The 19,866-nt window shown below is 41.3% G+C and overlaps 1 protein-coding gene across 2 annotated transcripts in view; it reads left to right on the top strand.

The window, feature by feature from the left end:
- DUSP10 (dual specificity phosphatase 10) overlaps positions 1-17,575 on the top strand; it is a 56,050-nt gene extending 38,475 nt beyond the window's left edge. For both annotated transcript variants that reach the window (XM_072990574.2, XM_072990577.2), the window contains exons 3-4: positions 11,450-11,833; positions 14,441-17,575. In XM_072990574.2, the coding sequence (XP_072846675.1) occupies positions 11,450-11,833; positions 14,441-14,706 (650 nt within the window). In that variant the 3' untranslated portion in view covers positions 14,707-17,575. The remainder of the gene's footprint in view (positions 1-11,449; positions 11,834-14,440) is intronic.
- Positions 17,576-19,866: the final 2,291 nt, after the last annotated feature.

Genomic DNA, 19,866 nt, shown 5'->3' with positions numbered 1-19,866 from the left:
TTTTAGAAAGTAATTTTTCCAAGCTATTGAAAGAGCCATAGGAAAGTGAAGTCAAAGGCTAGTTCCGGCTAGCCCTTCTCCCAAATTAGTGCCCTCCACATGTTTCATGTTTCAACCCATGTGAGCCCTAGTAGATTATGGTAATGATGATCTTAAAACTGCAGAGCTGGAAGAGATCCTATAGTTCATAAAGTCCAATCCCTGTCAGGGTGGCACAGCGGGGAATCAAAGTCCCAACCTCTGGCTCCACAGCCAGACACCTAAACCACTGAATTTATCCAGCAGTTCCATACTGGCTAGGCCTTATGGGAGAAAGAGTCCAAAATATCTGTTGAAAACCAGTCACAAAACAAAGCAAGCTAGTCTGCAAACCATGGCAAGCGAGAAAAGTTATTCTTGTGAAGAACACTTCTATTAGTTAAGAAAATCCCATTCTAAAGATGGATTGTCTGTAACAATATACTTTTGCCCATACGACTCCTTGTGGTAAATGTTGCTTCCTCTAGCGCTTCTGCACACTTGTAAAAGTACAATTTGGTATATCAATGGTGTTTGCAAATGTATGACTCCTAGCACGACTATAATTAAAAAAAGCCTTGGACGGAATCATCTTTGTACTTATCATCTGTGCAATGGTCCACTACATGTGCCATTGTTTCCGCTTAGCATTTGCTCAGTGAAGTATTTACTACGGTCCTTGTGCATGTGGAAGCCCTGTTGCTTTCAGTGGGGCAACAACTGGCTTGCATAACTGCAAAGCAGAAATTGCACTTTGCATGTGAGTGTGTGTGTACAAGAAAGGGGAAGAGAGAAATGCTCCTTGTTTCTCAACAAGATTCTGCTCATAGTGTGGCTATTTCACAATTCCCACTTGGATGGACTGTTTTCTGGTAGGAAAAGAAGTGGAAAATCAGGAGGATTGCCAATGAAAGGCTTTACTGTCTGTACTCTGGGTAAAGTTTAATGTTGGAGGCAGGCTGGATATACAAGATGAAAGCCTTGTCTGAAAAAGCTATCTGTATCTGTGACTAAAATTGCACTCCTAATTAACAGATAGAGGTGCAGTCCTATACACATAGGGGAGTAAGTCCCATAGAATTCAGCAGCAGCAACAGCAGCAAATCTCTGAGTGGATTTAATCCACTATAAAGGTTCCCGTTGACAATTTTTGTCCAGTCGTGTTCGACTCTAGGGCGCGGTGCTCATCCCTGTTTCCAAGCCATAGAGCCAGCGTTTTGTCCGAAGACAGTCTTCCGTGGTCATATGGCCAGTGCGACTTAGACACGGAACACTGTTACCTTCCCACCGAAGTGGTCCCTATTTATCTACTTGCATTTGCATGCTTTCGAACCGCTAGGTTGGCGGGAGCTGGGACAAGCGACGGGAGCTCACTCTGTCACGTGGATTCGATCTTACGACTGCTTGGTCATCTGACCCTGCAGCACAGGCTTCTGCGGTTTAGCCCACAGCGCCACCACGTCCCTGTAATCCACTGTAAGTTGTTCCAATATTTTTGGCCAGTGGTGGTACTTTAAATTCTAGTTATGAGAGTTCCAAGGAAGGAAGGAAGGAATGAAGGGTGATATTTCTACAGAGACCTAAACAACTTTTCATACCATCATGGGGTCCTGTAGCATGAAAAAGTCCTATGCTCAAGTGACAGAATCTTGGATCAGCTACGTGTGGAGATATTGTATGCATTTTAAATGACATTGCCTTATCCTTCAGCCACTTCATGCCTTGAATCAGTTTTGACATAATGTCCTCTGCTCATTAAAACACAGAAGCCATTTAATTGTTGTCTTAGTGGAAAAATACATAAGGCTGTCATCAGCTGTTGCTCTGGCAGGGCTCTCTGCAGTAGTATAAATAAATGAGGTCACAGGTTTTAAACAAACAGACTGTACTTGGAGGGTTGCAAATGGTGGCCTTTAACTCTGTGTGTGTGTTTGTGTGTGTGTGTGTGTGTGTGTGTGTGTGTGTGTACATAAAGCTAACTTCACAATCTGATTCTATTTGATAGCAGTTTGGAAATATAACAGTGATGTTTTGAATCCTTTGCCATTCTAGAGCCTTTTAATCCTCCAGACTCTGCACTAATGCAATCTGTGCCATCTTCTGTCAATCATCTACGTTGCCCAGCCACTGAAGTTCTAGTCTTAAAAGCTTTAAACTTTACAGTGGATTGAATCTCTAAAAATAAACTTCATATAGGGAGGGAAAGGACTAGGAAAGATCTTGGCTGTGGTTAGTCGCAGAAGGAGGCCTTCCAAGACCATTCCAGGACGGACCGTGGATGAACACAATCAAAAAAGCCTTGCCATTTTCTTCTTACAACCTCTACTTGGTGGAACAACCATGTTCAGGAGCTAGCAGCATTTATTTCTTTTCCACTAGACTCAGCGGAAAGGGAATAATAATAAATAATTATGTGCTGTTAAGTCAATTCTGACTTAGGGTGACCCTTTCCAGACTTTTCTAGGTAGAGAACACTCAGAAATAGTTTACCATTCCCTTTTTGTGTGGGTGCCCAAGGCCCCAGAGACTGGCACTACTCACGGGAGGCACAGTGTCGAATTGAACTCATAACCTCAGCCAGATACCACTTTTAGCATGCAAAGTGTGTGCTCTATAGCAGTATAAAACCCAGCTACTCAGCATGTGTGACCCTACTTAGCTTCTGAAATTAGATATTATTGGCCTGTTCAAGGTGCTCTGGCGACCATTCGTTGCCTGTCTGGACTTGGTGACATAGGCCTGGTAGGACCTCTTCTGTGCAAGATTCTCCTTCCCCGCATAGTTGCTCTGCCAATGAGGTTTGGAGCTGAAAGCTGCAGGCATATAGTATGCAACAGACTTAAACTGTCTCAAGCAGCCTTCCTTTTCCCTGCAGCGCCTTGGGAGTGATAGTTATGCCAGGGAGGAATGAGTAGGCCAATGTGGTATAATGGTATTACCGTTAGACTATGACATAGGAAATCCAAGTTCTTGAAAAACAACCATACACCAACAGAGATCGGCAAGTCTGGTTATGCCCCTTCTCATCTCCTGAACAGATCCAGATAATTTCAGTGGAGGAGAATTCAAGATTCTAGGTGTGAATAGAGGAGGACAGGCAACAGGGGACCCAAGGTCCTGGGGGAAAGCTTGGGACTCTGAATGGCAACCTCAGTTTTTGTGTACATGTGTTTGGTATCTCTTCGTGTCTACATGGTGGTTTATATTGGTTACTAACAATGTATATAATTACTTTCTTAGGCAGTGCTATTAAAAACAAAACTCCCATTGTGAGCTTGCCATGGTGTTTACAACTACCCTCTCTACATATTCTCCTGACAACCATATAGGGTACTCTAGGCTAACAGCTGGTTTCTTTGGATCAGTCACTTGATGAACTCCATGGCTGTATTAGGAACAGGTAAATATTTAATTTGGCTTGAGTTTTTTTTAAAAAAATAAGAACATTCTAGTTCTTGCAAGTCCTAAATCTAAAGGTCAGATTAGATATTAGGTGAGTTATTTCCTACTTACATTTTCCTTTGAGGCATGCAGTTCTTTCAAAGTTACAGGCCTATGCCACTGGATTCAGAAACAAAGTTAATGTTTACCACTCGATGACCAGGCATAAAAGAAAAGCAGGGTAATTTGTAACATGGAATGAAGCAAACTCATGCTAAGGTGGCCTTCACTCCTTAAGAGAGTTCTTCAAAGAGTCTTTAGCTTGAGCCTCATCCTATAGCCCACAGTTTCCCAACCTTTTTCAAGTCACAACCCACTTTTGTAATAGCCGAGCAACCTGTGACTCCCCCACCACATTTTCATAAAAGGACATTTTAATAGGGTAAAGAAAACTCATTACGATAGGTTTTTCAGAATATAATTGTACCAGGGGAAAATCTGAAAAAGAAAAAAAATGTTTACATCTTGATTTACATTTTTGGTTGTGGTAACAAAGCTCCCTTCGTGTCTACTCCTGCCATAAAAGCCCCCTCAATGAACGGCCCCTCTGCCTCAAGCCCAAATGAACACCTTCTCAAACCCTTCTCTTTCCGCCCCCCATCTCCCGCCTCACCTGTTTGCCCCTCTTTTCCTTCCTCCTCCCCCATGACTCAAACAGAGCCTGGAGGCTTCTTCCCACCAAAGCCCCCTCTCCCTTCACTCTGCCACCATCACCACACCCAGAAGAGTGGGAGACTCAAGAGGAGGGAAAGGCGCCGCTGCCACAGGAAGCAACAATTTTTCAATCCTGCTGCCATCTTGGGCATCAAGTGTTCCCGGTATGCACCATGCGCTTGCCTCCTTCAGGCTTCTTTGAGTCGAGCTAATGCTCCAGCCTGAAGGGCTGAAGTCAGTCCTCCAAAGGTGGATGTGGAAGAGCAGAGAGAAACGAGCAAGAGCGGCTGTTTTTGAGCGGGTGGGAGTGATGCGCATGCATAAAAAGAAAATCCGCTCAAAGAGGTACAGAAACAAGGTTGGCTGCAATTTTGGTTCAGATTAAAATTATCCGCCTGTGGACCAAGAGGTTTGAAACAAAACAGCATTGAGTATACTATTGTGGCGATTTCCTCTGAAGCCCCTATCCCCTCAGGTCTTCACGAGGTTCTCGCCCTTCTTCTTTCCTCGCTGCCACCAGGTATTGCTGTCTCAATACCATTCACTCAAGGAGACATGTGTACTTTTAAAACTTAACTCATTTATTAGATCAGAGAAGTTAACATCTGATTAATATACAGTAGGTAAATCACAGGTTGCTAATCACTTGTATTAGAATCAGTTCTACTTTAACTTTAAAGCTCTCTCAACTCTCTGTTCCATTCAGCGTTCTTACAGATCTCTAGCTCACACTTAGTTCTCTTTTAAGTTTCACACTGTCTCTCACTACCAGAATCTCTCTCAGGCTCCATACACCAGCCTTTATATCCAGCCCCCTCCCTCCTTGGTTCCACCTTCCATCCTCTCATTGGCTCCAACTCCACTGTTCAGCTGTGATGGACAGGTGAGGGCAGGGCTGTTCACTACAACTATATTTATAAATATTAGAATAATTGCAACCCAAAATAGCCATGGTGGTAAAGGTAAAGGTTCCCCTTGACATTTTTAGTCCAGTCGTGTCTGACTCTAGGGGGCGGCGCTCATCCCGCTTTTCAAGCCATAGAGGCAGCAGTTGTCCGAAGACAGTTTCCATTGTCACGTGGCCAGCATGACTAGGGAACGCCATTTTACCTTCCCACTGAGATGGTACCTATTTATCTACTCGCATTTACATGCTTTCAAACTGCTAGGTTGGCGAGGAGCTGGGACAAAGCGACGGGAGCTCACTCCATCGCATGGATTCGATCTTACGACTGCTGGTCTTCTGACCCTCAGCCATGGTGACCCCCCCCAAAAAAAAGCTTTGCGACCCCATTTGGCGTCCCAGCCCCCTAGCTGGGAACACATGATATAGCCTATACCGCACTGTCACTGTCTCATATTTTTTCTAAAATAAACTAAGTGTAGCATGGTGGGAGGGACTGTCATGTTCAACAACTTCATTGCTGAAGGAAATAGGTCTGACTTCATGAAGCTACTAGTATAAGTTACACATTAAACCTTCACTGAATCTATTTTGATGCTGAATTTATAATATTTACACCTCCCTACTACTCTAGTTACACCCTTCCTATGTCCCTGTCCTTGCTGGTTCCTTCATGTACTCATCTGCTTGATTAAAATAGGTTGCATTATATGACAAGATTTACCAGCTGCTTCTGAGATTATTAGTGCAAATGACAGATTTTAGAAATTCAGGAGCTACAATTAGCAACCACATTTCATAGCTGATGGACTATTATTTTTGATGTTCACATTCTCTATAGCATAAATAGGTTTTTGTAAATGATAATAATAGGCAGTCAGATATAGCAAAGGCTTATATGTAATGTGTCCACCTTTTAATAGGAATGAGCAGTGGTTTCAGAACCCAGATATATTAATAACAAAATTTACTGAAACCCCCTTGAGTCATGCAACTTGAAGTGCTGGTTCTTACTGGCAAGTACAGTACATATGTGTGCGTTAAGAAACTTCTACAGAAAAATTCTATTTATATAACAAGAATATATAATTGGAAAAGGGCCTACATTCTAAACATATTCAAGGCAATTTAGAATTTTTGTTTTGCAAAATCATAGTGGCAACATGGATGGTAGTAGTTGGAGAGCAAAAATGTGAAATCCCAGCATATTGAATTTTAATGATTGCGCTGTTTCTCTATTAAACAAAAAATGTCTAAGATTGTCTTTGTTTACTCATCTAGTTTGGATGTACAAGCTTAAACATGAACAATTAATAATGTACTGAACTACAACCTCCAGTTTCCCAAAGGCTTCCTTTCTTTCTTAAGGTACTTCGGAATTCCTTTGGGCAGTGTTTTCGCACTCTCATTGTTAGGAAGTGGCTGTGAGGGCGGCATTTATTTCTATCAATTATATCTATTTCCACTGATCTGCAGCCCCTCCAGCTTCTCAAACCGCCTGGCCTGAAAAACTCAGTGGGAGGAATTACCCCGCGGTATCTTCCCTAAGCTTTAATGAAAACTCAAGAATCCAGAAAAGCTGCAGACTGCAGAAAAGAGGATTGCATAACGAAAGGCAGTCGTCTTTCACTTTACCCCGATGGCCACCTCATAACGAAGGTGATAGCAAAATCCTGCAATCCAACGTACAAAAACTTCACCAGACATTTTGTGTGTTCTATCCCAGCGAATAAGAACCGTTGAAAATAGGCAGAATAATGTTTTTGCAGAGGATTATTGGAGATGGTAAGAGGAAATGTAAACACACTGGGGACTTGTAGAAGCAATGAGCAAAAGGAGAGACTAGAAAAATGATGCCTGCATCGTGGACTTTTTTCTGTTACCTGCTCTGAGAACACTCGCAGCTTCACTATCTGAAATTGGTAATAATTTGTAATCCTGACTGTTGCATGCATAATCCAACACAGAAATACTTCTGCAATAAATAAAACTGACTCAGCCACACCACTTCCTATTCACTACCTTCTTCTCCACCCCAAAACAATTATACTGTATGTAAATATAGGTTTGTCAGGTGACAGACGGATAAAAAAGTCTTGTAGAATGTAGATTTTTACTTTTAAAAATTATTTTTGTATATTCTTTCTTTTAAGAAAACTGGGTGGGTTTTTTTTTAAAATCACACCGAAAATTGTCAGATTTTTTTTTTTTCAGAAGGACTCTGGACATGAAACGAAGTCTTAGAGGAGTGTTAAGAGCCTTTCAAGGAGTGTAACAGGGCAGGTGTCTACAAAGCTTTTGAAGGCTTTGCTTTTATCTCCCCTTGTCTTAGTAGTTTCTAATTCCTCATTGTGGTACTAAGTAGAGCTGATGTTCAACTTAGGACAACTGTTCTTTTTTTGGGAGACACTCTCTGTTTTGTAGAATCTGTGCGCATAACAGGAAAACTCATCTCGTGTGGTTTTCCTCTGCACTACAGAGCTGTACTCACTGAACTGTGCCACCATGCAAATATTAAAGAGACATTGGGTTCTTCTATGGTAGAAAAAAGTGACAACCTTAACTCTTGAAGGATAACCTGTTTAAAAAAAGGACACACCTTATTATTTGGAAAGGAGCATTGAAACTTGAAGGGAAACATTTTTTGATAGTTAAAGCCAGAGTTATAATCTATTGAAGTTACCCGCTCTTGTGCAATGTTGTTACAAGACTTTCACCACCTTGGGTGAAAATAGCCAGCTGATTGCTCCCTCAACTGGGGAAAAAGGCCTCTAAGGACCTGAATGAATTCCATAGCAAAATACATTTGGCGAATTTTCTAAAATACATTTAAACTACATATAAAGAGCCTCGTGGTGCAGTGGTTAAACCGCTGTACTGCAGCTAAAACTGTGCTCACGACCTGGGGTTTAATCCCAGGTAGCCGGCTCAAGGTTGACTCAGCCTTCCATCCTTCTGAGGTCAGTAAAATGAGTACCCAGCTCGCTGGGGAGGCAATGTGTAGCCTGCATAATTAAATTGTAAACCATCCAGAGAGTGCTTGAAGCACTATGGGGCAGTATATAAGCAGCACGGTTTGCTTTGCTTTAAAATATAAGTGAAAAGTGTCATACACATCTATTTAGTAATCATACACCAGATTCCACATTGAGTCTTTGAACCTATCAACAAACAAATGTGAAATTACAATGATCAAACTTTTCATTTCTCCTTCACTCCCATACCGATTCTCCCTCTTTAAATATTTGTGAAGATTCTCAGTCATCCAGGTGAGGTTACCTGGAAGTTGAGTCATGGGAACTGGACTTCTTTCTTATTAGGTTGAAATGTTTTGCTACTTGGATGACTAGTGAAATGTTTCAACCTAATAAGAAGTAAGTCCAGTTGTCATGACTCAACTTTCAACCTCTTTAAAATACAAGAATTAGCCTTTCTTGGTTTTAAATGAGGCAAGAGATTTCTGTTTATGAGCAATAAAAGATTATGTCCTGAAGAGTTTGGTTTGGCATCTCTGAAATTTTTTGTCACTCTGGCATTAGAGAGGCTTATAGACAAAATGATGAGAATAAGAAGAGTTGTGTGTAAGATGTTGACACTCTGTGCCTTGCCTTATTTCAAACAACTTTTCAACAAAAAGTTTTTCTCTTGCTTCCTACAATGCATAGCATTAGTCCCTGCAAATTCCTCTGTATCGTTTGCACAAAGCAGTGCATAATTTTACACGCCATTGGTAAAAGCTTAACCTATAATCTCCCATGTATAGAGAAGGGACATAAGTTTTCTTTTTCCTCCTCCCTGTTCGGCAAAAGCTGGCCCAACCACCTGTTAGCATTACATCATTGGCTCCCAAGAACGCAGTTGTACCAAAAGCCCTCAGACAAAGTCGCTCTTCTTGCATTGTTTGCGCTCAAAGAGCTGATGTCATGCCGAGCTGATGTCATTGTGTGGCTTTGTGTAAATACCATGGAAACTGGGCAGGTGGGGAGGCTCCACTGATGTCATCCCGGACTGAGGTGTAGAAAGTTTTTCAGCTTCTGTTTTTCTCTTCAGATTTTGTGTGCAACAATTCATTAGGAAACAGACTGGAAAATCCTGTAACATGTTAGGGAAAGAAAATTAAGTCTTGCAGCTTTTCATTGACACCCTTCCCTCTGTAACTAGCCTCTCTTTAAATAATCATTACGAATCAGATTTGTCAAATGCAGAACTTCATTGCTTTTCAGAAGAAAAATATTAAAATTCTGTTGTAGCAATTGGATTGTCTTCAATTTGATTTTTTATTAAAAAAATGCAAGATGAGAAGATACTAGCTAGGTGTTCTCCTGCCTACCTATACTGTCATCTAAAAAAGAAATTATCACGTCTGTGAAGTGTGAAACATTTTAAAATATAGGCACAGTTCATGATAGAAAGCAAAAACACTTTAAAATCACTGAACAATTTCTTATGTGTTGGTAACTAAAGTGCTTTATTGCCACATAATAGATGCTTAGTAAGTCCCTTAATAAGATGAGAGAAAGAAAATTGTGTTTTTGCACTGACACAGTAATTAGTGAGTGAGGAGAAAAATAGGAAACTTTGCACCTATGGCAGTGTACTCTGTGCCCCTAACATGTTAAGGGTTGATGTTCGTTGCCCTGAACACAGAACTCTCCATGTTGCCTGTTACTGGGTGAAAATTATCTGATATATTTATTAATTGTATGGCAGTGCTTATTAACTTATGATAGGGCTTATTAATTATAAGTTGTGACTCAAATAAAGGAAGAATTGCCACTATGAGTTTAGCTTTTAGGGGGAAATGACAAGTAGTAAATTTGTTAAAGGTTCATTGTAGAAATGTTCACATAAATGAATAACAGGGCCAGCTCTACCTTTAGGCACAGTGAGGCAGCCACTTCAGGTTGCAGTTTTGGAACATCACGAAAGGGCAGCAAATCTGTAGTTATTTAACTTGTTATAATTTTATTTTTAACCAGCAGCAATGGGGAGAAGTGCTTGTGGCATTGTTTGCCTCAGGAGCCGGAATAACTTGGCTGGCTTTGGGTATTATGTTCTCTTGGTTTGGATGGGTAGAAGGTGTCATTTTCTGCTCCATCTCAGGCGATAAAATCTCTTGGGATGACTTTGATTCTCATAGTACTGCTGTTTGTTTGGTGTGTGTCTGAGATTTATACATTTGGTGTTGGTACCTGCATTGCGGCAGCTACCTACCCCCCTGCAGCACAGTTGCAGCTTGTCAGTTTGTTTGCTGCCACTGGTGGAACTGGGAGATTGAGTGCTGATTAAACATATTCTCAGACTGTGAGGTTCGTGAATGCCAGCATGCCTGAGCAGCCTTACTGTTTTCAGGCTGTGTTACTTCCTTGGCATGAAATGAAAACTGCAGCCTTGGTAACAGTGCAGTTATATGCTTGTCTGGAGTGTGGCAAACCCCAGACCTGAGTGTATCTACATTGCATACTTTCCAGAAGTTTGATATCACTTTCACTGCCATTTAAATGATTTCAATGAAGTACTTATTTTTTTTGATATGCTGACTTATTTAATTCTTTATTAAAAATTTATGATTTATTGTGCTTTTTAACTGTTTTTGTTTCTAATTCATGTTGTAATTCACCTTGCATCTAGTACTGGGAGAGAGGTGGGATGAAAATAAAATGAGAAAACCCTACAGAATTTTAGGATTTGTAGTTGGCTGAGGTACTTAGAATTATCTGTTAGAGATCTCTAGTGAACTTCACCGCTAAGGCTCTCTTACCAGACAATACTACCAAGCAATTAGTGAAGTTACCCTCCTGGACAACTCCAGGCCTCCCATGAAACTACAAATCCCAGGATTCCATGGGACAGAACCATGACTTTTTATATCAGGGGTGTCCAAACTTTCACCTTCCCTGGGCCACATCAGAAGATGAAAATTTGGTTTGGGCCACACATACATTTAGTTTGGGCCGCATGGGGGGGCAGCCCTAGCCATCCTCCACAGCCCCGCTCCAAGCACGCTTACTGGCAGCTGCGATCTCAGACACCAGAGGCTGCCAGCTTCAACTCCGGCGGCTTCATGGGGCCGGGAGGGGGTCCACCTATTGACAGGGATGGCACAATGCAGTCACGCAGCCCCCCTGTCCCCTCCCCTCCCACTCCTTCCTTCCTTCCCTCTCTCCCCCTCTACTGTTGTGACATGCCCCGGCCACATTCCGGCCACAAGCGCCGGCAGTGTAACTTGAAACTTTGGAATTTCTTTAAAAATAAAAAATTGCACTGGGCCGCATTACGAGCTGACCCTCCACTCGGGCCGTGGATTGGACAAGCCTGTTTTATATGGTATTAAAAAGTGTAGTATAGGCATACTTAAAGTCTGTACGCAAGCTCTGTGTCACTCTTGTTTCAACCTGAAAGCCCATGTTTAGAAGTCACTCTCCATTTCAGGTGGACTCAGCGGTTTCAAACAGAACCATGAGAACCTCTGTGATAACTCCCTCCAGCTTCAAGAGTGCCCCGACAGTGGTGGAGGAGGTGGGAGTGTTGCTGCCGCGGTGACCTGTACGCTACCTCAATCCGTCCCGACCACTCCAGACATTGAGAATGCCGAGCTCACCCCCATCTTGCCCTTCTTGTTCCTCGGCAACGAGCATGATGCTCAGGACTTGGAGAAGATGCAGCGGCTGAACATTGGCTACATCATCAACGTCACCACCCACCTCCCCCTCTATCATTATGAGAAGGGTTTGTTCAACTACAAGCGGCTCCCAGCTACCGACAGCAACAAGCAGAATCTCAGGCAGTATTTCGAAGAGGCTTTTGAATTCATCGGTAACTATCTCAGTCTGCTATCCTTTCTTTCCTAGCAAATTGCTGTAATCGCTGCTTCCATAATTTTGTATACATTTGATTCTGAGCTGATTGTTGTGGAACTGGGTCTCTTTGTGTAAGGGGCCAGGCTAGTGCTACTTACTTTTTTGGATCTAGGCCTTTGAATAGATCATTATTTGCCTCTGGTGCTACCACTGGTCACTTATAGTTAGATATGCTTGTATGTTGGTTGTGTGTCATCTAGTTACTCCCAAATTATAGTATCCCTGACAGGCTGTTTGATGTATGTGAGATGTTCAAGGGATGGTTAACCATTGCCACCCTCAGGGGAACTTCCATGGCCAAGTGGGGATTTTTTAATCCATGTCTCCAGAGGCCTAGCCCAACAGTCTATTCAGCACAACACACTAATTGTCTGCTTTCTGTTACACATTGACAAATACAAGTTAGATTGCCTGGGGCTGATCTTGCATAATCTTGATAGATGAGATTGTGCCCCTAAGGTGGCTGCAGGATTGGTTTGAATGCAAGGACAATGGAATGGGGTGCAAGATCTCAAACTACTTTCGGTCAGTGCTTCATAGACTTCAGAGACTATATAATATACTAGGAAGTACAGTACAGAGAAGTATTTCCCCCCCTCCCCGCCAAGTCAACAGCCATCCCTCTTGTTTCATTTTGCCAACTGTAGCCTAAAGCTTTGTCTATTTGATAAACAAATATTTCATAGCCTTGACTTTTTAGTAAGACAAATATTGTTTTTCTAAAATGGTGCTTCACTTTGCCCATGGGCCAACTTAAATTAGATGAAAAATTATCATGGATGCTTTAAACAGATTTTGAATAGTTTTTCTCCCCCCTCCCCCCCCCAATATGGGATGGGTAGATGATGTGAATTAAAACCATCATCACATCTTTGAAAAATGTGGTCAGAATTACAATCATGGATTCTTTCTGGCTTCCATGCTGTTGTACACACGTATGATCAGAATGCTGGGCAATTTGTGGTCTTCTGGATGGTGCTGGACTGCAACTCCCATCAGCCTTAACCAGTCATGAGGAATGAAGGGAGTTGTAGTCCAATCTGATCTTAGTGTGTCAATTTCTTCTTTTTTCCCCACAGCAGAAGAGCTATTAATAGCAATGTCACTTGTGCCTTTGGCATTTAGGACAAATCACATCTCTGTCATCTCATATCATTCAGCTAATCTTAATTTTAACATCCTTAAGGCTCATCTATCATATTTTTTTCTTCTTTTCTTGCCATCTGCTTTCATACAGTACTCATGCATATGCATTTATGTGTGTGGACTCATACATTGTATATGCACACCCGTGCCATAAAGGATCCACACTGCAATATTTTGTGGCAGATGCCACTAATTTTATATACACAATATTCATACTTTCTTGGGTCTGCATTAATATTATTCCCTCTTTGCACAATGATTCTGTATCATATTGCTGAAGCACAAAAGAGAATGTCATAGTCATGAGAGTGGCATATTACCTGATCAAAAATGCATAGCCTGCAAATGATATTGTTAGCAGAAACAGATAATTCCATACTCTTCCTAGTCAGAGTGCATGCATATTCTCCAGTGGAATCACTAGTGTGGTTAGTATGGACAGTCCTCACATCTTCTACTAACACTTGGAAGTTGTCCAGGTAGCATGCAAAATAACCTGCTATAAAAATGTCTGTGGAATAGGTTGCTGCTTTTGTACATTAACCATTCAGCTACAGTGTTTGGAACATATAAAATGCATGAGTGCATGAGTGGCATTTCTTTTGTCAGCATCATTTTTGCAAAGGGTTTGCATGCAAATTTGTCACAGCAAGGAAAATTTGGAGGGTAGAGAGGAAGAGGGCTATGAGTATCATCTTGAGTATTTTCTGAACTGCAAGCTAGACTAAGTTTTAGAAATGCTTATCAGAAGTGCAAATTGTGCATGTGGAGTTTATAGTAGGGTAGCCATATGTCCTCCTTAAGGAGGAGAGCCGTCCATTTGAGGAGCTTCTCTTCTTTTTAGTGATGCATGTCGCTTTTGTTGACATGTAAGTGGCCATCCCACCCCTACAGTGAGTTTTGCTGGCCAAGCATGGAAAGCAGAGGTTTTGAAAGGAAAATATATATATACTGGCTTCAACATATTGACCAGCCAAGATTAGGGGAATGTGAAATGGAATCATAGTTCATTCCTTAGGATGCGCACACACAAACACACAAAATTCGGCAATGGCGATACAAGGGCCTATTCCCTGTTACGTTACGAGAGCTCAACTCAGAGATCTTGGCCCTGGCATCTCAAGGAACAGAAAACTGTTCAACTGACAACCCCAAATGCTAGACCTCCATAAATTTTTGGGTTGCCTCTCTTATCCTAACCAGCATAGCCAATGGCAATGAGTTGGGGAAATACCATCTCACATGATCTGGGAGGCCATTCTTGCCTATCCTTGTGTTAAATCATATCCTAGTGTTACATGTGAGTCTTTTTTTTCAATTTGTTATCCCTCTACAGTAGAGCAGTGGGCTGCTTGGAATGCTGCATTGTGTGGTGGGCCTTGAACTGAAAGTCTACCTGTGTTTCTTTTCTTTTCAGAGGAAGCTCACCAGTGTGGGAAAGGTCTCCTTATCCACTGCCAGGCTGGTGTGTCACGTTCTGCCACCATTGTCATTGCTTACCTTATGAAGCACACGCGGATGACCATGACTGATGCCTATAAGTTTGTCAAAGGCAAGCGGCCAATCATTTCTCCTAATCTTAATTTTATGGGGCAATTATTGGAGTTTGAAGAAGATCTGAACAATGGAGTCACACCCCGCATCCTTACGCCAAAGCTCATTGGGGTCGAGACTGTTGTGTGACAGTAAAGAAGCATCAGCGTCAGATGATCATCTTCTTCACTTGACCTGGACTTCAGGAGGCTTGGGTGTTTTTTCTTTTCTTTTCTTTTTAGTTTTATTCGGGGAGGGTTTATTTTCAATACAGACTCTGGACAAAAAAAGGTTTTTGAAGAAAAGGCTCTACAAATGCAAGGACTTCACAAATATTGAGGTGAATGCCATTGCAAGTCCAATTCACTTCAAAAAATGGATGAAGGAGAGATGTTTAAAGAAGACACTGATTTTTTTTAATCTACGTGTGTGAGAGAAAGAAACTGGACTATATATGTATATATATCACTTTTTGGTGATTCAGCTACAAGTAGCTGAATGACCAAAAAGAATATATACATTTTTTATTTTTTTTTTTGGTGATTCAGCTACTTGTAGAGATTATGACTAAGTAGTCTGTGCAGGTTCATAGACCGAGGACAGCTATGTTTTAAAAAAATAAAACACAACCAGCCAAAACAAAAGCAAAAAGACAACTAAATCCACAGGCCTTGAGTTTGCAAAGGCTTTGCTAAAGAAAACGTAAGCAAAATGCTTGCTGGTGCAATGAAGGTCAGAGCAGCTTAAACTATCTGCAGATCACTCTCTCACACTCCTGACTAAAGAAAACTTTTTATTTGCCATATTTCATCTTCTGGTACTATTTTTCTATTGGTAGGGGTGGGCAGTGGGTGGGACAGAACATTTTAACACCAAGGGACTTGACTATTTTATGCCATATGCCTTTACTGGCTTCTTGTGCAATAACAGTTTTTGGGAATGGAGAGAGTTCTTTATTTTGAGTGTTCAGGCCAGTTACAACTGGCTGCCCATTAATAATAATAAAAAATATTTTTAAAAAACAATGCAAAAGTGGCTGGCTTAATTAAGAAGAAAGAATCCAACAAAAGCAATTATTTTTTCCCTTTTTTATTCTGGTTATAGTGCCATAAACCTTGTTACATATGTATATCAGAATGTATAAAGAACAAGCAAAATTTATTTAAATATTTTTTGCACAAAATGCTGGTGTGTTTCTGTTCATGTAAAACAAAGTTGATTATAAAATGAAAACTGTTTTAGAAAATTTGTGTGTGTGCATCCTTTTTTTAAAAAAAAATGTCTCTAGTAAATGCTCCTGACTACCTTGTTTCCCTGAAAATAAGACCTAACCTGAAAATAAGCCCTAATAAGTTTTTTTGAAGATGCTCATAATATAAGCCCTACCCCAAAAATAAACCCCACCTCCATCATTGTGCAGCAACCAGAATAAGATGACAGGACTGTATCTGAATAAATGTAGATTGCCATACATGAAAAAAATAAGACACCCCCTGAAAATAAGACCTAATGCATTTTTGGAGCAAAAATTAATATAAGACCCTGTCTTATTTTCGGGGAAACAGGGTAGCTATGTTTTTCTATTTGCTGTTTCAGATTATGACACCCATAGGTTAAGTGTGGTTCCAGTTCCACTGCGATACATTTTGAGTAGCTCAAAGTAAGGTGCCACTATTGGCTGAAATCCAATAGCCACAGCTAGAATAGGCCCACTGAATCATTAGGGACTTGGTGAGTCAACTTGTTCTATTGATTTAACAGACCTTGCCTAATCACAGCTTACTATTGTATTTCAGCCAGTAGCTTTGGTCCAGTTAAGTAATGGTGAACTGAACCAAATACAGGCACTAAACTCATGCACTCCCTTCTCCTTTTCTCTTCCACGTTTTAATTCAGTATTTCTGGATTTTCCTACATTGTAGTGTTCTATTTCAGATATAACAGGAAACTGTAGTTTAAGAATGCTATCTGTGGTCTCTGGATCTCTGGAAATTGCCCACCCCATTACAGGACATACCTGCATTAGGCTTTTGTGCCAGGGCTTATTTCCACCATTGGCATTTCTGACATCTACAAAGCTGACTGCCCCCTGACAGAACACATTTGCTGAAGGGAGAACTGTAGCATGTGGTGTAACCAGCAGCAGAAAAGAGCCCATCTGAGCACCTTTTAAGCAGCTGCAATTTCACAACATTTGGACGGTTTTTGTTTTTAATCTTGATTCATTTATATTTGCAAGAATCCTTACCGGGAAAGGCAGCAGATCAGAACTGAAGCAGAGCTGTCTCTTTTTGTGTCTTTATGACTGGGTGACAACTCCTTCTGTAGGAAACTGTGCAGATCTGGCTTCCCTGATTCTTTGCTAGTAGCATATTGCTGACTAATTCAATGCCTATATTCAAAATTATAACTGTGTTCCTTTTTGGAATAGCTGTTCAAAGTCCAGCTCTTTTCAGTTTTCAATGGCATCAGTGTTTGCCTTAATTAGCCTATTAATCCTGCCTTTTACAAATACGTGGTCTTGGTCACACCAATGTCAAATGTATGTAAATTCAACATTCATCATTGATAATTTTGTTTGATTGTACTATCCTTTTCTCCAAGAGGCACCTTTGGAAGGATACCATTTTGTAGTACTTGCCATTCTGAGCTGGGGCACAATCCATGGTAAAATTGCATTAGAAATTGTAGAACATCATCCATCTAAATGGTGCTTTTGCCAGGAGAGCACTCTAGTGAATTGCACCTTCCTTAGTATAAATTTGGAATACATTGCAGAACAGTCCCATCCTTGTGGAAGTTCTTTCAGCAAGCTCCATAGCTGGTGGGAGGGCTTTATTTTCTTTCCAGATCAATGTCTATTTAGACTGAGCAAAGTGAAATAAACTGTGTCAAAATAAATGATGTATATTGACCCCGGACATGTATACTTCTGTGCACTTTTGCCTAAAAATGTTGTTACTATACAGATATTTTCTTGAAAGTTAATGCCTTTTATTAAAATATTTTTCTACAAGAATTGATTATTATTAGTATTATTGTTTTCTCAGAACAGCAGCCCTTTTCAACGTGACTTTTTCTCCTGGAATATTTTGCTAATAACTGTGAAAGATCAGGAGTTATTGGCTTCTGGCTTGCATGAAAGGCAGATGCTTCATTAACAAAATTCTTCTAAACCCAGTGAGTTTGTAGAGATAGCCAGCTAAAGATCTGAAGCACCATCTGATGAAAAAATTAGTTTTCCCTCCATGTGGAAGGTGGGTGAAATTTGACCAAAACAGATTACCAGTACCTTTATTTCTCTGACAGATTTCTAGAACAGCAATCTGGACAGCTTTGGTGGGTTGGAACACTGAGCCCAGGGCGGAAGGTTTGATTAATGAAATGCTTTATGCCCCTTCATCATAAGTCATCTGCATGGCAGCACAGCTGCTGTGCATTCCTTCCACCACCACCCCAGATCACCCACTGAATTGCTGGTGCACATGGCTCCATTCTTCGCCATCACACAATCTTCCAGTATGGGCAGCAGCCCAGCTTTCCCTTCTCTGCCTCCTCCAGCAGCTGGCCACTCAAAGGCCGGGCTGCAGGAATCCCTGCCCCACCTCCTGGTCTTCCAAAACTACAACTGTGCAATGTGTGCAGTTCAGCCTCTTGAATCTGAAAAACAGCTCCACACATATCTTCACTAATAATCATTAAAATCTCCTTTAAAATCAGAGCAACATCTGACTTTAAATTCAGATTTCAAAGAAATGTAAAACTTAACTGAATGGAACTAGGATTGTCCTGGTCTTGGAGGAGATGGCATAAGTTCTAACTGCGCCTCCTGATTTCCACCCCAAACAAAAAGGATCCCCTTCTGTTCTGCCCAATAGGCCTGGTAGCATTGAGGCCTTTGGGAGTTACATCTTATAACCGTCAATATAACACTTTCTCCCCGCCTTCGTTTCCAAGCCCTAGCTGCCACAAATCCCGCCTTAGCTCTCGCTACTTGTACAGTGGACCCTTGACTTACAGACGGCTTGACTTACAGACTTTTTGAGTTACAGACTTCTCTGGCCGCAAAATTTAGGTTTGACTTGCAGCCTGAGAATTGACTTACAGACCAGAAAAAAACCAAAATGGAACAAAAACGGCCTGTTACGGGATTAATCGGTTTTCAATGCACTGTAGGTCAATGGAGACTTGACCTACAGACTTTTTGACTTGAGAACCGCCTTTCAATACGGATTAAGTTCTCAAGTCAAGACCCCACTGTAGTCACAGTTAGACCAGTCAAAGGGTGCACAAAGTCACTGAAAATCCCACTAGCTCCCTAATTCTGTTAGTGTATTTTTTAAAAAATGAAAACAACCACGTGACAGTTGATAAAAACAGCCCTTTGCCATCTAAAAGCAGCACAGTGGGAATGTGGATGTTTCTGTTGCTGCTCTCGGTGTGATTATCCTCTATTTATAACAGCCCTCGTTTTGCACGGAGGCCTCCCAAGTGACTCAGACCTCTGATAAGTCCTAGTTCAAGTTCTCACCATAGCAAGAGCCCCAGAATAGTCCCAGTGTTGTTTTTAACTGCAATGGGTGAGCAGGCTGGTTCATGAATCCTCCCCGATCAGCAGCAGTACATAACTTGCTTGCACCAGAATAGCCCTGATCTCAGCAATCCTGCATTCAGCTTTCCGTCTCTATGTTCAATGCATTTGGAAAAAGGGAGGTTTCTACCGCAGGCCCAAAGGGACTTCTACTTGACTGAGCTGGCCTTCTTTGGCTGCAACTGCGCACAACCCTTTGAGGTTTATGTCATTTCATGAGATTCTATCAGTGCCTTTCAAATATGCCTTATTCAAGGGAACATTTAAACCAGATTATTGAGCTACTGCATTTATTTATTCTTTCAGCAATTCATAGCCAATCGTATGTTCAGGTTTAAAAGGGGAAAAGGGAAAAATCTTTCCCTCTTCCACACTCCACTTCAAATGCAGAACATGTAACCTTTTAACAATCCGCTGCTTTTTCACATTTCATTTTATTCCTATTATCCCCGCTCCCCTGCCCCAAGATGTGTTGTTTGGTGGAAGAGGGCTATACTGTACTCTTATGGGCAGTTATGGGTCTAAAGCTGTTTAATGCAAAGGAAGACAATGCCACGCACTCAGTGGCCTTGAGGAGCAGGGAAATTCAGAGTTATGTGCGCGAGAACTAGGCGTGGAGGGAAAAATGTTTCCCTTAATTTTTTGATACAAATTTATCAATAATGTGCAAGTTCCTTCATAGGCAGCATGGAAAAACTTCAGGTATTAAACAATAAGAA

The sequence above is a fragment of the Pogona vitticeps genome, chromosome 1 (genome assembly GCF_051106095.1).
Source record: "Pogona vitticeps strain Pit_001003342236 chromosome 1, PviZW2.1, whole genome shotgun sequence".
NCBI classification, from domain to species: domain Eukaryota; kingdom Metazoa; phylum Chordata; class Lepidosauria; order Squamata; family Agamidae; genus Pogona; species Pogona vitticeps.
The sequence above is the reverse complement of the archived record's forward strand: the minus strand, read 5'-3'. Positions and strand labels throughout refer to the sequence as shown.